The 18032-nt window shown below is 31.2% G+C and overlaps 1 protein-coding gene across 1 annotated transcript in view; it reads left to right on the top strand.

Moving 5' to 3' along the window:
• The window catches only part of LOC143048894 (metabotropic glutamate receptor 1-like), a 47928-nt gene extending 29896 nt beyond the window's left edge, over positions 1-18032 (top strand). The window contains exons 2-3 of the mRNA XM_076222761.1: positions 7144-7393; positions 17765-18032. Coding sequence (XP_076078876.1) covers positions 7144-7393; positions 17765-18032 — 518 coding nt within the window. The remainder of the gene's footprint in view (positions 1-7143; positions 7394-17764) is intronic.

The following is an 18032-nucleotide window of genomic DNA, read 5'->3' on the forward strand; positions in this document are numbered from 1 at the left end:
CACATTTTTTAAACCAGATACCCTAATAATGATTGTGGTTAAGATTGGTTAAATTTAGCCCAGTTGTTTCAGAGGAGAAGATTTTTGTTCAAGATTACAAAAATATACGAAAGATTGGTAAAAATGAATATAAAGGGCAATAACTCCTTAAGGGATCAACTGACCATTTTAGTCATCCTGACTTATTTGTAGATCTTATTTTACTGAACATTATTGCTGTGTACAGATTATCTCTATCTATAATAATATTCAAGATAATAACCAAAAACGGCAAAATTTCCTAAAAATTACCAATTTAGGGGCAGTAACCCAACAACCGGTTATCCAATTCATCTGAAAATTTCAGGGCAGATAGCTAATGATATTTCAGTGTAATAAATGTCAAAAATTATGTCCGGAAATTGTTTTAAAAATGGACAGGCAACATTTATAATTATTATGTCACTATCTGTGGAATACAGTTTTTTTTTCTATCTCTTGAACGAAGATTTTCAAAAAGGGGAAATTGCTGGAATATGTTATATGATATAATTACCCTCAATACATCTAAAAATAAGAAAGGACTATTTAATTATGAAAATATTGATTTGAAATATTTATTTACAAATAGAGCCTAAAAAGGGGTGATTTTCAGGGTAAATTACAATGACTAGTATTCCTCTATTGACAACTTTCTGCAACATTTACCCCAAAAAAATTTTGCACCATTTTGTTGACAAAACATCCATAATTTTATATTTTATGGTCTCCTATGTGAGGATTTCTGGGTTTTCGTCAAAATCAGGTGTAAAAAATGACAAAAATCGGCAAAAACCATGACGATTTTTGTGTTAGGTGGGCCACCTTATGTACCAAAAAACTTTTTTTATTCGAAAAATGTGTCAGTTAGCAGTTTAACTGATTGAAATCGCATTGGGAAACAAACAAAAAGCATACACATGTATTTTGAAGATTCGAATGCTCCTTTTTATAATTTTAGATGGATGTAAAAGTGTTAGTCAAAATGGTCGTTTTAAACATTTGTATTTGTACCAACATCATAAGTTAGACCACTGTAAAATCTCGAAAATTATCTGAGTGTTACAAAATAAAAAGATTAATTAAGTAATTTGCATGTATTTTGATGCCAAAATTTGGCTTGCTCTAATTCAAACAGCATTTTATCGTCAATTTTGTCAGTTTAGAATTACAAAAAAAGTCAACAAAGATATAACCATGCGGATTAGAATGGAACGTATATGGCATGTGCCATGTATACAACTTATCAGCATGATAGAGGAGTGCTTTAATTCAAGCATTCATCTTGCGAAATATAACTACATTAAAACGTCTTTTCAGTATTTGTTAGTCTAAATAATTGTGACGTCTTAAAAGACTTGTTTGATTTTGTTTAGTGACACCACAAATACTTATGACGTATTGAAAGTGGGATTGAAAGGTTATTGCTGTTTTGGCGTCACAGCAAAAAATCAAAATTGCCTTTTTATAGATATTTTGACTAGGTATTGTTGTAAAAAGGAACTTTCCCTTCTACTTTTTCGTTCTGTTATTGATAATGAAATATAACATTATATATGAAAGTAATTACTACAATAGCACTGGACGGTATCACTCGTGCTGTAATAATATCTTAAACACACCCATCCAATTATTTGGTTTCCTGTAGTGAGATTTGGTATGTTCTAATAACTTGTCTCTTGTGCAGCGCTTTGTTTTCGTTTTATGAAACAAGTGGAGAAAAAATGTCAGAAGCTTACATTTATGAAATTGTCATTATTGGATCTTTATTCTTTAATCTTAAATAGCACTGTGCCATTGCGAATTTGTTTATGATTACCTTTAATTGGCAGATAATACCAAGGAAATACCAGCATAATAAGGAATAAGTATAATTTAAATGTGAAAAGATTATTCTGATAAAAATGTATTCTCCTTAAAACATAAAAAGGAGATCGGTAGGTTATAGGAAATTTCGTCTATATTCGAATGTGAACACATTTCTGTCTTACTTTATGATCTATTTTTTAAATTGTTTTGGTTTGTTGATACTGGAATACGTTAACAAATCAATATATGTGCTGTTATAGAGGATAGAATATCAGCAGACTGATTTGTAACGAGAAAAACCGTAAGACATAGTGAATAATATTAATTTATAAATATCTTTTAAATCTTTGTCTCACACGAATAGACATAGGTCTTCATCGTTACATTGACCGAATGAACATAGCTTTTTATCGTTACATTGACATATATTTAATAAATGAGTTTTAAAGAAAGAAAAAACCAAATGTTTTCTTAATCTTATATGTTTACCAGCCGGAATACTAATGGATTTTTGATGTATGGAATTAACTTCCGATTCTGTTTATATGTCTTTTGTCAATCACATTGTTAATTTGTTTATTTGGCAATAGAGATTATCTCTAATTGATGTATGGGCAAAACTTATCTGTTTATATATCTTTTTAAGATTCATATAGATTATCAATATACAGCAAAGATTGTTATTCGTAAAAAAAAAATCAATGTTGATATGTTTTTACTGCATTATAGATTTATTTGAAGTTAATAAATTTTGTTTTTACACTCCAAATCACTAATTGAATAGTTAAACAAAAATCTAAAAAAAAAAATTAAATGATTCTGATTTTGAAAATTACTCTTTTAAAATCAGTATGCATAGGTATAATAATGAAAAATTGATATCTTTTATATATCTGTATAGACAGCTTATTTCATTCAAAGCAGTTTGTTGTCGATGTTGTTTTGTGGTATTTTGTGACCTTTAATTACTGATTTTGTATTCACTTGGTCTCTGGTGAAAGGTTTCCAGAAAATTAAAAAAAAAATGAGGGAATAACAACAAGGTTAAGATTTGAATTTAACGGAAAGAGATATCTCAACGCAGAAAATATGAGACGGTGATAGACAATTCGGTATACTAATGTTATATATGCACTATGATTCTAGATACATACTACCAAAAAAATGACAAATCATAAGTAAATACAAATTATAAATATTATCACAATATAAGCACCCCAAAGCGATAGTATGGATGAATCTGCTTTTTTACTTATACGAGACATTTTAATCCAAATGTCGTTATTCGCAGTGGCAGCGTTTAAATATTCGAAACGTTTTAAACTATAACGACATTCGTTTTAAAATGTTTCATATAATAACGCAGATTCATTCATACTTTCGATTTGGGGTGCTCATATTGTGATATCATGAACAGAAATGCTAAGTTATATAGGGTTATTGCATGAATATTGGGGAATATTGTCCGAGTGAAATTTTATATTGCACGAGCTTGTGAGTGCAATATATGTTCTACGAGTGACTATATTTCCCAATATTCATGCAATAACCCTTTTATTGTATAGCAATATAATAAATGAAAGTAAAAATTAGCTTAAACTAAGATTTTGTCATGAATTTTTCAAGATTTATTGCACTAGTGCATTATTAGAATTTATTGTACGCTAACTTTTGGTAACTTTCTGTGGAAAATATAATATTGCTATGCAATAATATCTTATATACCACAAGTCAACGGCAATGACTCATGGCAAAAAACATCGCACTGTGGCGAGATTACGTCTCACCATAGGGTGTATTTGCTGTAATCAGACTAGTTATATTTTTTTGGTTTTTGTTTTTGAATGTTTTTTTAATACCGGTTCTATTCTATCAATTTCCAATCAAATATATATATTCTTTTGTTAAACTGTTTAATAAGTTATCAAATGTACCAGGCTTATAATTTGATACGCCAGGCGTGTGTTTCGTCTGCAAAGGATTCATCAGTGACGCTCAGATCAAAATAGATAAAAAGCCATACAAAAGTACAAAGTTGAAAAGCATTGATGACTCAAAATTCCAAAACATTGTGCCAAATAGAATAAGGTAGTATATGCCTGGGATACGAAAATCCTTAGTATTTCAAATAATTCACACTTTTGCAAACAGTAAATTTATAAAAAAAAAAAAAAACTGACCATATAATTGATATTCATGTCACACTTTGCGGTTTGATAAGTTCAAGATAATAATGATGTATATATTGCAAGTCAAACTGATTAGCTGTAATCATCATTAGAGTATCTAGTTTAAAAAATATATCCAATTACCTCGCCCGTCAACCAAGATGACCGCCATGGCTGAAAATAGAACATGGGGGATAAAATGCCGTTTTTCTTATATTTTTGAAACTAAAGCATTTAATGAAAATGTCTATATATAAAAATGTTTATCAAGTCCTGAAATTTTCAGACAACCTGTTGATGCGTTGCTGCCTGATAACTTGTTATTTTAAGAACAAATTGCAGTTTTTAGTTATTATCAAACCCTAGAAACCATATCATGTTTTAAGGCAACAAATACAACGATATAATAGAACTTCCTAGTCTTTTGTATTGAGGGCACTTAGATTATTCGTCAACCAAACATAAAATGCACACACTGTGCTGTATAAAACATTTCACATTATTGCTTTTAAAATATTATTTGCCTCGACCAGTTTGTATAAGATATCCGTATAAAATAACTACGGACTATAATTTAATATACGGACAATGTACTTCAGCCACCTTTTTAAATAATGACCCATTACAAGGATCCTACAATTCCTCTTGAATCAAATGGTTATTGACTTCTACAAATGCTTATTGAGAGGTAAAGTCTATGTATATTAGTGTAAAGCGAGAGTAAGTGTCAGTTAATAATTATACGTCTGACTTTCTCCTTCCACTGACATTCAATTAGTAAACAACGATTTACAGCGGTAGGAAAATATCAGCTAAAACATAACTCGAACAGTTAAAGGAGCATTAGCTGTCAAATTCATGTTCACGAATTTGACTCAAATTATCATATAGATTTATAACTTAAATCCTAATTCGCCAAGCTCAAACGAGCCCAGTAGTCAGCAATTAAACAAAACAAAATTTTTAATTTTTGAAAAACTAAGGCTTTCTACCTCAGAAATGGATCACCAAAAAAGCTGTATTTGGCAAAACTTTTTGGATTTTTTGGTCCTCAATGCTCTTCAACTTCTTACTTTTTTAGCATTTAACCTTTTTTTTATTCGAGTGTCACTGGTGAGTCTTCATGAGACGAAACATGCGTCTGGCGTAAATATTAAATTTTAATCCTGGTATCTATGATGAGTTTATTATGAATTATGTAATAAATAAAACAACACATAAATAGAATAACGTGCCCACAGTTGAGGCAGCGTTTAATAATGATTTCATTCAAATTTTCTTCAAAATAAAGTCTTTCCTTATATATAAATTCAGACAAAAAAGGAAAAATATATATCAATATTTATATACCCACATTGACAATTATCAAATAAAAAAGAGTGGGTTGGTGGGTTAACTAAATAATGACCTGCTGTTACGTAAACTATAGGCTATTATTTCTCAAACGAACCCCTTAAATGATACTTGACCATGCTTTTCACGAATCTCATATGCGAATCTGCATATGCCGTTAAAAGCTGCATTAGGTATATGCCATCCAATCTTAACTAACATAAACACAAACCATGCTTAGTATTAACAAACACGTGTTTATAATAAACAGTCACTTGACCGTTACTGAGTAATGTGCCCAATAACTTAAATGTTCTTAATATTTGGATAAATCATATAAAACATCAGTTATCATTCACGGATATAAATTTAAGCATGGATACAATTTGGGAAATCTTCATTTCAGATTCATGGATCGTTCGGAGATCGGTTGAAATTATTTTTTCTATGGTTTAATAGGTATTGAAAATCAGACATCTGCCAAAAAAAAAACATGTAATGGAAATTTTTGTCTGGATCAAAAATAAGCATTGAAGAATAACTGTCAAAATAGGTGCAATTTAGGTATCCTCCAGTTAGGGATTATGAAAATGTACTCCGATAAATCTGTTATTTTACTGATAACCTCCAAATCTAGTCGTAGCTTGACATGTTGTTGCTGCTAAAAAATGGAAAGGCCAATTAACACGTAATCATATTTTTTATTGAAATTTTTTTGTTAGCAAAGTTAGTATTAGATTGATGTTTAGTAAACAGAAATCGTTAGCTATCTCCGTATTGCACGTTAATTCATTGAAAAATTGATTTTAATGTCATGAACAGAAAGAAATGTGGCACATTATAAATAATACTAACATGAAATTACTTTCTATCTGTCAAATAAATATCTGTAATGGTTAACCATCCCTACTAGAATTTATACTATTTATGTTACTAATGTATATGCCTCAACTGAAGGCGTTATTTGATACATGTAATAAAATAATAAGAAAAGGAAATACTCTTAACTCAAAAGCAAATTACCAAACGAAAAGTCTAATTTCGACGACATCTTGAAACTCTTCATATTTCAATTCATGGCAGGGCGAAAGTTCATAGAACACTAACTTGCAAACCTCAGGTGCAACTTTTGAACTCACAAAAAAAAACGACATTAAGTTCTTCATATCTTATGTAAAAATTATTATCTAGCTACATTATGCTAATTGTAAACTTTTGTTAAAGTTAAACTGGTGTATGATTTGTTCATCATTTATATTGTTCATTTATATTGTACATCATTTATATTGCATTTTGTTTAACTTTGAAATAGTAAAAAATTGTCTCAAATATATATCCTTTCTATCATAAAGTATATCTATCGTTAATGGTTGTTATCTAATATGATCACCATGTGTCCTCTCAACGCAGAATTATTTTTATGGCAATTTCAGATTGAACCCCATTATACCCAATAAAACATCTCTGGATATAGATATTGAACAATACCTGCAAATATTTTTACGACTTTTAATTTCTTATTGATTGAGAACAGCAGTAAAAATATTTAGGTAGAATATTTCTAAAATTTTCTTAATATCCTTTTGAAAATTCATCTTAGGAATTACGATATGAAACGTTTACTATTGTTGTATTTTTATTCGACATTTGTAATAATTGTTGTACTTTTGCCTTTTCTCCATTTTTTTGATCTGTTTTAATATTGTTTGCTTTTATCTATTTCTTAAAGCCATATAACATAAACATATATTAATTGTACATGTTTATCTTGCATATCTATAAAACAAAAAAATAACAAGAGCTCTTTCCGTTGCAGGCAGTTACGGTTCGAGGGGTATGGATAGATTTATCAAAATGGCAAAGACATATAATGTTTGTATCCCATTCGATGAGGGAGTTCCAGGCACAGCTACAGTAAAAGATTTCACAAATATCATTGAACAGTTACTTAAGATAGCTAAAGCACGAGTAATTGTTTGTTTCTGTGAAGGAAGAACCGTTAAAACTCTACTGGAAGCAACTAACAAAGTTGAAGGAGCAAAAGGCTATTTTCTTATACTAGGCAGGCAAGTTTATTAATATATACAACATGTTTATTACCCACTGTTAACTTAAGCGAAAATTTATAGTATTGTTCGGATCGTACATCTGCTGGTTTGCCCGTCCGCCCTTACATTGCCGACACTTTGAATATACAACTCTTTTTAAACAATGTATTGAAACTAATAACCTTTCAGAGAATCTTATGTACTTATTTGATTTGTGCACCTCGTATTTTTGATTTAATGTTTTACCTTCATAATTATCATATTTACGATATACAGGACTTTTTGTTTACAGAAAAGAATATCTTGTATTACAAAATACCTCTAAATTTCCGACTGGATTTTAATAAAACTTTCACACAGATTTGTGTCAAAATTCAACGTGAGCACTAAGCTCTTGTTTTTAGTTTGTTTGTTTGGTCAGTTGGTTTCTATAAAATAATCAAGGGTTCAGGTAACAAAAGATTGACTTATCTATGCAAATGAGATGATGTGCATGTATTTCAAAGTTCTGTGCAGAATAACCGCATTAGGCCTCTAAAAATCAAAGGAGCTGTTGTCATTATTTAGCGTACGTCGTCAGTCGTATTATTTTTCTTCTTCAAAACAACTGAACTAATTTAGATCATGGTAGTGTTATATATGTTTAGACCAAAGTTAGTATGGCTGATCCGAGAGGTTACAAGAGTATTTTGTAAATCATATTACCATCAACAAACATCAATGAAAGCAATTCGCCTTTTCAGAAACTAATGCATTCTGGGTAATAGATTCAAAAGCGTTTACACACGTTGTGATTTTTTAAAAGCGTTCTAAACAATTAAATTCAACCTATGCCGTAACGTTATTTTCATTTTGGTGTACGAACAATGAGATTATTCATAGTCCTCTAGTTTCTGAAAAGGCGAATTGACTAATATTTTGAAATTATAGAAGATAAAGAAAATCTGATGAAGTGGTATACAGAATATAAAGATTTAACGACTTTACAATTCAACCAATATAGTCAAACGACTCATTAAATTAGTTATTGCCCATTGCATAATATTTTTTTTCTACCAGTTTAAGTGTATTTACCTATTAACTTGAAAACCTTTTTAGATAGACAGAAACTGTTAACAGAAAAAAATATCGTCAACACAATAAATATCTTCAAATATACGAGTATGACTTAAACCATCAGCTGACTCTTTATAGAAGTTTTATAGGAATGATTGCCCTTAAAAGATCAGTTTTGACGAATTAAGCGATTTAAGCTATTGCCATTAAAGCTTTTATATATACACTGAACTATTAAACGCAAAAATGATCATCAATGAAAAATATGGATCAATGTCAATATGACTGAAACCATCAATGAAATAGCCTAGCCCATCTAGAATATTAGTCAAACCTTATAAAACATGATGATAAAGGAACTATAAACATCTCAGTTATTGTCTTGTTATTTTTCAAGTTACAACATTTGATACATTTCTACATGTAACGTCAAATCGAAATAGTTTCCATTCTATATATTTTGTAATCTTGTTATCAGCTAACTATTGTACAAACAAGTATATTCTGACAAGTATTTTGCTAATAGTGTGTATACATCTTTGTACTGACGATATCATGATACTAAAATTGTAAGTAGGTATGAAAGTTCCTAATTTCTCTCATTATGCTTAAATGGAATGAAGTTCTGTTAAGAATTATCTAGAAGATACAGATAAGAAAATGGTTGATCGTGTGTGTTCGGTGTTGACATGAATATCAATACGTGGTTTAGTGGTTAGTTCATCGGTCTATTATCACAAAGTTTCATGGTTCGATTCCCGGTTAGGATGAAAATTTCAGGAACTGAATTTTCGGCTCTCCCTTGATACCATTTGCGAGTATGGTCTCTAGGAAACAATGATAGTCCGTCGGAAGGGGATAATAAATGGCTGACCCGTGTTAAGAGAGAGCCATATCTCTTGCACGTCAAAAGACACCCTTGTAGATTTCGAAAAAGAGCAGGCTAATGCCGCTACAAGGCAGCACTCGCACCCGCAAAGTGGAAAGGGATAAACATAAGTTGCAAAACTTGTTCCCAATCCACTATTAATAAATATGTTTAAACAAAATAAATTTTATGGTTATTTTTATAAATTTCCTCTTTACCAAATTATAAATTTTTCGAAAAACATAGATAACCTCGGCCGTATTTGGCATATCTTTTTTGAAATTTAGGGTCACTGATGAGTCTTATGTAGACGAAACGCGCGTTTGGCGTATTAAATTATAAGCGTGGTACCTTTCATAGCTAATTATATAAGAGGATGATTATTTACGTCAATACTTAGACCTGCTGAATATGCTATACTTCAAATATGCGTTAATAATTGAGATAAAAAATGGGTTACATTCTTAACTAGTTATATAGGCTAACGACTAAGAGTAATGTTCCGAATACTCCATCCCTTTTTATTGTCCCTTTAAAATTCTCCTTAATAAACTCTAACACTTTTTTTTACATTCAACATGAACATAAACAGAAATTGAGTTTTCGAAATGAGTAGCGGTAGAGCATCACTATTTACTGACAATTCTTAAAGGGTGGGATAGACTGTCAATGGCTTTAATGGGTAGAGATTATATGACAAGGACTTGCTAAATCATAAAGCGGACAATAAATAATATAACATAATAAGTATAGGAAGAAAACCTGATAGATAAGAGACTTGATCCCAAGTTAATTGAATAAATTGATTATTTACTCAGTTAGCGGCGTATGTTTGGAAATATTTAAAATAGATCAACCGCAAAATACCGTTGCAGTATGACTTAAAAGTTGACTAGTGATGCCGCATTTACATAATTGTATAGTTATAGGAATGTCACATGTCGAATGTGACCTACCGAATTAGACTTATTATCGGGTGTTTACATATATGAACAACTGCACGAGTGCATCATGTGGAGCAGGATCTACTTTCCCCTCTGGAGCACTTGCGATAACTCCTAGCTTATGATGGTGTTGTGTTGATCAATCTTTGGTTTTCTATGTTGTGTTTTGTGAACTGTTGTTTGTCTGTATGTCTTTTTCTTATTTTAGCCATAGCGCTGTCAGTTTATTTTTTACTTATGCGTTTGAATGTCCCTCAAGTAATTTTGTCTTTTTTTTTCAAGGAACCCACATACCAAATATTGTTTTCTAATAAAGTACTACCAATGCTATTTCAACTGATTTTGCGGAGCTTACGTTTTAATTTGCATGAGGACAATCTATTTGAAGATTTGTGCGATAAGAATGATTGCCGTTATAATTATTATTGATTTCTAATCACCTATAAGGGTCACCAAACGGATATACAAAAGAACTGAGTGTATGATATGGGACGAATAGCTGGATAATGCATTGATGAGTTTATCCTAAAACTCCTGTTTATAGACGGACTGGTCTTTAATAAGCGAACCAGTTAAACCCCGCCCAGTCAAGTGAATTAAATCAAGTGATACTAGTATGTTAAGCGAAAAATTGACATAAAAAACTTAACATTTTTAGCCGTCGCTAAACCCTGGAAATGAGGTAAACAAATGACAGACGCAAATTTTGTAACATAAGTCATCTGTACCCAATGTAAGGGCGTCCAGGTCTTCTATCCTCTGAAAAAGAAAGCTTTATACAGGTAGTTCACGCCGCCCATATGTCTCGAATTCGGCAAATGTCGTCGTAAACGAGACAAAATTATAGAAAATGGTTTAACTCAACAGATTGGTTCGAAGCAACAACAAAACATACAAACAAAACTACAAACAAAGTACTGATCTAAAAACTCTTATAGTTGTTTAAGCCAATAACAAATAATAAACAAATCATGTTTTCCTATCTCAATTTATCATCCAGTACACATACAACGGATTTAGTATAAAACGTCAAAAAAGATATGGCCAGTTGTTAAAACCACTTTTTACGACAAAGTTCATCTTAGCGGAATTAAATGAATTGAAGGACAAGGATTATGAATTAAAAAAGATTAATACTAAAGCGTTTTTAAGTTCTAAGAAAATAAGCTTTGATTTTCTTTCCTTTTCGAAAGCTCTAACAAATAAATTCACTTTTCACAAATAACATATAATGCATAGATATGTAAGCAATTTATATGTCTCCTTTCCAACAATGGAGATTCTTCCAAACTACTCTTTGACTGCAATTTACCACTGGAAATTCCTAACTTTAAAATTCCATGTTTACCGAACGGTATGATATGTTTATATTGGCTATGTTTGCATTGCATTAGAATTTGCAGGAAAACGTCGTTCAAAGTTTTTCCACACTGTAAAGTTATATTTAAACAAAATATGTAGAGCGAACACACATTCTTCTCATTGAGACAACAAATTGTCAGGAACAAATTTAAGAGCTTTTTCTCTAAAGAGCACGATACCACACACTTTTAATGCATTTACTTCATAATACTGAACAAAGGTCGACTCATATAAAAATAGTACAAAACACTTGTCAAATTGTTCAATTAAAGGACACCCAATTAATCATATTTTGTCATTATTCACGAGAATTCAATCTTGTTTTGAAATGCAACAATGCTGTTTACGTGTTATTTCATTTTTCGATTGTGCATAATAATCAGTAATTTTCAATATTTAAAAACTTTTTATCACAAATGTAACCTACCGAATAAATAAATTTACCTTTTGTATTAACACGAGCAACACGACGGATGCCACATGTGGAGCGGGATCTGCTTAAATTTCTGTAGTACCTGAGATCACCCACAATTTTTGGTTGGGTTCTAGTTGCTTAGTCTTTAGTTTTCTATGTTGTGTCTAGTGTACTACCGGTATTACTTGTCTGTTTGTCTTTTTCTTTTTTAACCTTGGCGTTGGTAGTTTATTTATTATCTATGAATTTGAATGTCCCACTGGTATCTTTCGCCCCTCTTTTGTCCAACTTAAGTAAAATTCCATGAAAGTTTGATAAAGTTTTTGATAACTAATCACTTTAAACTGAGACTTAATTTGAAGGTTGACTAAAAAAATATCATTAAAAAACGAAAAATGAAAATGAATGTTTTCAAGATTTTACTCTTCACAGTTTCATTTGGAAAAAAAAATCTGTTCGTATCCATAGAATTGAATGACGGCAAAACTTTAGCATTTAATTAAGTCGGCATATGAAAGTTCAATTTTATAATTTAAAAATTTATTCATTTGTGTGCAAATACTATCGAAAATTATATTCACAGATATTAAGGCAAAATGACCCTATTGTTTTAAATCATGAAATTATTGATTGACGTTATAGATCATATATATCTGCTAATAATTTATTATTATATATTTTTTTCATCTTTTTGTTTAAAAAGGGGATACTTCGAGATGACGTACACAATAATCTTCATAACTTTTCAGACTAAGAAATATTGACAACTGATGTAGTCCCTATGGAAATCATCCGCTGACTTTAAAGTCTTCCTAATATCCTATGATGGATGAAATGTCACAAAATCGTTTTCAAACCACTGTATGTCGTTAAAAGTATTGTAATGATTTTTTTTAGCAACTGCTTAAAATCCATAAGTCTACATTAATAATTGATACATTGAATCCTATTTTTTTCAAAGCAATTTGTTTTATGGTTATAAATATTATTTATTAATACCCGCGTGAACAGATTGCTTTTGTAGCACACTGACTGACCGGAGTAAGACATTGTTATGGGACGGTAACAATGCGTGAATTTGGTAATTAGCATATCCTCAGTGTGTTTCGAAATTGTGGTATTTCCATTGGCTAATTGATAGGTCCATGCTGACTTTAAAAGGTCACATTTCTCTTTGCAACTTCGATTTGTGATTTTTGTCAAGCCTGCAACTTTTGTTGCAGAAAGCTCGACATAGGGATAGTGATCCGGCGGCGGCGGCGGCGTTAGCTAATTTCTTAAAAGCTTTATATTTTAGAAGGTGGAAGACCTGAATGCTTCATACTTTGTATATAAATGCCTCATGTTACGAAGTTTCCGTCAGTCACATGTCCAATGTCCTTGACCTCATTTTCATGGTTCAGTGACCACTTGAAAAAAAGTTCAGATTTTTTGTGATGTTGAATTCTCTCTTATTATAAGTAATAGGATAACTATATTTGATATGTGCGTACCTTGCAAGGTCCTCATGTCTGTCAGACAGTTTTCACTTGACCTCGACCTCATTTCATGGATCAGTGAACAAGGTTAAGTTTTGGTGGTCAAGTCCATATCTCAGATACTATAAGCAATAGGGCTAGTATATTTGGTGTATGGAAGGACTGTAAGGTGTACATGTCCAACTGGCAGGTGTCATCTGACCTTGACCTCATTTTCATGGTTCAGTGGTTATAGTTAGTTTTGTGTTTTGGTCTGTTTTTTTCATACTATATGCAATAGGTCTACTATATTTGTTGTATGGAATGATTGTAAGGTGTACATGTCTAGCGGGCAGATGTCATGTGACCTTGACCTCATTTTCATGGTTCAGTGGTTATAGTTAAATTTTTGTGTTTTGGTCTGTTTTTTTTCCATACTGTGTGCAAAGTTTTTGTGTTTTGGTCTATTTTTCTTAAACTATAAGTAATAGGTCAACTTTATATGTTGTATAGAAGCATTGTTCGCTGTACATGTCTGCCTGTCATGGTTCATCTGACCTTGACCTCATTTTCAAGGTTCATTGGTCTTTGTTTAGTTATCTTGGTTAATGTTTAGTTTATGAGACAGTTGTAATAACGCTTTATACTTAGGACTATCAACATAATATCAATGATTAGTATAGAAGGCGAGACATTTCAGAGTGTGCACTCTTGTTTCCAATAGTATACAAAACATTCATATGTTTTACACGAAAATACTAAAATTGTAACATTTGATTCCATTCTGAAGCGTACAAAAAGCTTGAAAACGTCTAATGTCAAAAGACGTCCGAACTCCTGAAACAATATGTTCAATACCGTAAGCGGAATTATATTTGATGTGAAGCTTGCAATATCGATATATACCAACAAGAAGACATAGAGTATCAACAACATTAGAGAAATATGTTTAGGATAGTTATCAAAGGTACCAGGATTATAATTTAGTACGTCAGACCTCGTTTTTCTACATAAGACTCATCAGTGACGCTCATATTAAAATATTCATAAAGCCAAATAAGTACAAAGTTGAAGAGCATTGAGGATCCAAAATTCCAAAAAGTTGTGCCAAATACGGCTAAGGTAATCTATGCCTGGGATAAGAAAATCCTTAGTTTTCGAAAATTTCAAAGTTTTATAAACAGGAAATTTATAAATATGACCACATTATTGATATTCAGGTCAACACCGGAGTTTATGAAACATTTTACTGCTCTTTCCTTTACGCAATAAGGGTCGGTTGCAGACGAAACTGTACGACAAAAAATGATTAAAATTTTTTCGTTTTCCATCTCTGTGTACATATCAGTAGCGCGTGAATGTGGAGTATTGTAGATTAATTTATTTTAGTGGATACCAATTTTAGTGGATTGAGGAAAACTTACATGTTCGTGGATATTTGATTTCGTGGTTTTGCCAAAATCCGGATACTACCTTATGAAAAATTGGTATTTCGTTGGATACTTAATTTCGTGGATCACATGTACCACCGAAATCCACGAAAATTAGTATTCAACGAATAATAATTGAATCCACATTATTTGTTGATGCTAACAAGGAAGCTTTAGAACCAAGAACTCAAAGTGATACAGCTGAAGACATTATTTTACGATCGCCGCCTTCACGAGTTGTGGAAAATTCGTAACACGATAGCCACGGATACATTTGTCTTAACCAAAAACTCGTTCTCCTGTCCTCGAATCACCGACTGAGAAATATCACAACTTTTTCTATCCATGTGAATCATGACGCTATGCAACGAGTGGAATAGGAAATAAACTCATCATAATTATCAAGATTGATATTTTGTCATTACCTCAGACGTGCGTTTCGTCTACAAAGGACTCATCAGTGACGCTCGAATAAAAAAAGGTTAAAAAGGCCAAATAAAGTAAAAAGTATTGGGGATCAACAATTCTTAAATGTTTTACCAAATGCAGCCAAGGTAATCTATTCCTGAGGAAGCAAAGCCTAAATATTTCAAATATTCAAAGTTGTATTAATAGGTAATTTATTATTATGACCATATCAATGATAATTCATGTCAACACAGAAGTGCTGACTACTGGGCTGGTAATACCCTCGGGGAATAAAAAAAAACTCCACCAGAAGTGGCATCGACCAAATTGTTGTAAATAAACTCCACATAGATATGAGAACCATGAAATCTTCCTTTTTTGCACTAGCTTTCAATTTTGATTGAAATTGTGATGTTGACGTACGTTAGTTAAACGTCAAATCATTGCAATAATTTAAAAGCATCAAAAAGTCAATGCATAAATATATTAGATCTGCCTTAATCCATATCACATGTGAAGATCGAAATAACATATAATGTCATGTTCTCGAATGCATACATTGAAATCTTGTCAATATTCTCCAGGTGGTTAATAATTTACCGTTAAGATTGCGACACTTTTTTTTAATATTTTACTTATCTCCTTATTGGCTAAAATAAGGTTTCCATGAAAGTTTGGTTCACCAACAGTTAGATTAAATAGGCTTTAAAAGTAAATCAAAATGACCGTGTTTTGAATTAAAAAAAAAATCGTTTGATGAGTCAATTTATTGCTCATTGTTAAAGATACAGTACAAACCAAAAATCCTGTCTTAAGTATTTTTTCATCTACAGCGCTAGATTTTTATGTCTATCGCTTAATTTGCTTTTTCCAATTCCTTTCTATTCCACTGTCGGAAAATTTTAAATAACTTTCTTTATATACATATTTTTCACCTCACTACCCATGGGCAGTTTTGTTTAATTTTCTTCGTGTGATGAATGGTAATTTACATACAACTTAGACACCACAAACATTAAACAATGTAACAGTCATATACATCTGTGTTCATTTCCAATTTTCGAAAGATCATAACCAAGAGGATCTTTATTATTCTCGTGGCATCTCGCATGATACGAGATCCTAATATGGATTTATGGTAAATGTAAATGTCAGAAGAGTGACAAGTAATATGTCAACTTTTGTTTCGCCTTCTCCTACTGACAAAGAAAGTTTATAATTGTGATAAAGTAAGAGATCGATTTCTGATTTTATATCGTCTTCTTTTTCATTCGTATGTAACAAGGTTTTGTTAGTGCTATAGTATTTTTAAAATCTGAGATTACTATAACACATCTGTTATGGTAGACTCACTTCAAATGACCAGCCTCACCTTTCTTTCTGTTTTGAAGCTCGTTCAATCATTTTACATGTTTTACAATTGGGTTTTTTTTTCAGATACAAATTGATTCATTTTTTGTTATAGGTGTCGTTCGATGCATTTTTTAAACAAAAACATATACATCTAAATTATGTTGCAAAATAGCCATCACCAACAATATTCAGCGTTGCTTAATTCTTAAATGATTTGCATATCTGCTGAGTGCTTGAATTTGGTCAATTGTAATTTTCCACTTGAATAACACTTCGATACACGATATTGCCATTCAAAACTTCTTTTCTTACCTACGTAAACACTATGACAATTTTATTGTGATATATCTTTTACGTGATTCAAAATTGAATAATAGGATTCCAAGAAAATTAAAATTGAAACAAAAATAAACTTATGTCAAAAAAAGGTTTATGAAGATTTTTTAGATTGACTTTTGTATACTTTATTCTTTACTATTGATACTTGCAAATTTTCAGTTCACGAAAATTTACAAAATCCCCTACCACATACACACATATATAGGCTTCCGAGTACTTTTCTAATGCTAAGATTTTATGTCTCTTCAAAGTGTCTTTATATATGTTGAACCCGCGGGTTTGAGCAAAACCGAACAAAAATTTGGCATCTGGAAATTAAATGCACTTTGTTTTCTGGTTAATTTGTATTTAATAATTTTGAAGTTATACTTGATCAAAGATGAATACTTGTGCTTTGATAAGACGTTGACATATTTAGATACATAAATAATAGAGAAAAACAATACCATATGAATTCTGTGCAATAAACATACTGGTACTTGATCAAATATGGTTACTTTCATTTTGATATAAAGGCGTTGACAAAAGATACATAAATAATAGAGAAAGAAATCACTTTATGAATTCTGTGCAATAAACATACTGGTACTTGATCAAATATGGTGACTTGCACTTTGATATAAAGACGTTGACAAATTTAGATACATAAATAATAGAGAAAAAAATAACTTTATGAATTCTTTGCAATAAACATACTGGTAGCCTACAGAACAACGACGAATATAACCAATAAGTTATTTTGTTTAAATCTATTTAGCGACGGCTGGAATGACAGACCTGATGTTGTCAAAGACAACGAGGCGGCAGCAGCAGGTGGTATGTCAATAAAGCTTCATTCACCTCTGATTGATTGGTTTGATGATATGTTCCAGAACCTAAGTCCGTACTCTAATGATAGAAATCCATGGTTTCAGGAATATTGGCAAGAAAATTACAAGTGCAGCATCCCTGGAGCAAAACCAACACAATTTAACAATACCTGCACAGGTAATTATTTATCATATGCAATAAGATTATATTTTTGA

The sequence above is a fragment of the Mytilus galloprovincialis genome, chromosome 10, assembly GCF_965363235.1.
Source record: "Mytilus galloprovincialis chromosome 10, xbMytGall1.hap1.1, whole genome shotgun sequence".
Lineage (NCBI taxonomy): Eukaryota > Metazoa > Mollusca > Bivalvia > Mytilida > Mytilidae > Mytilus > Mytilus galloprovincialis.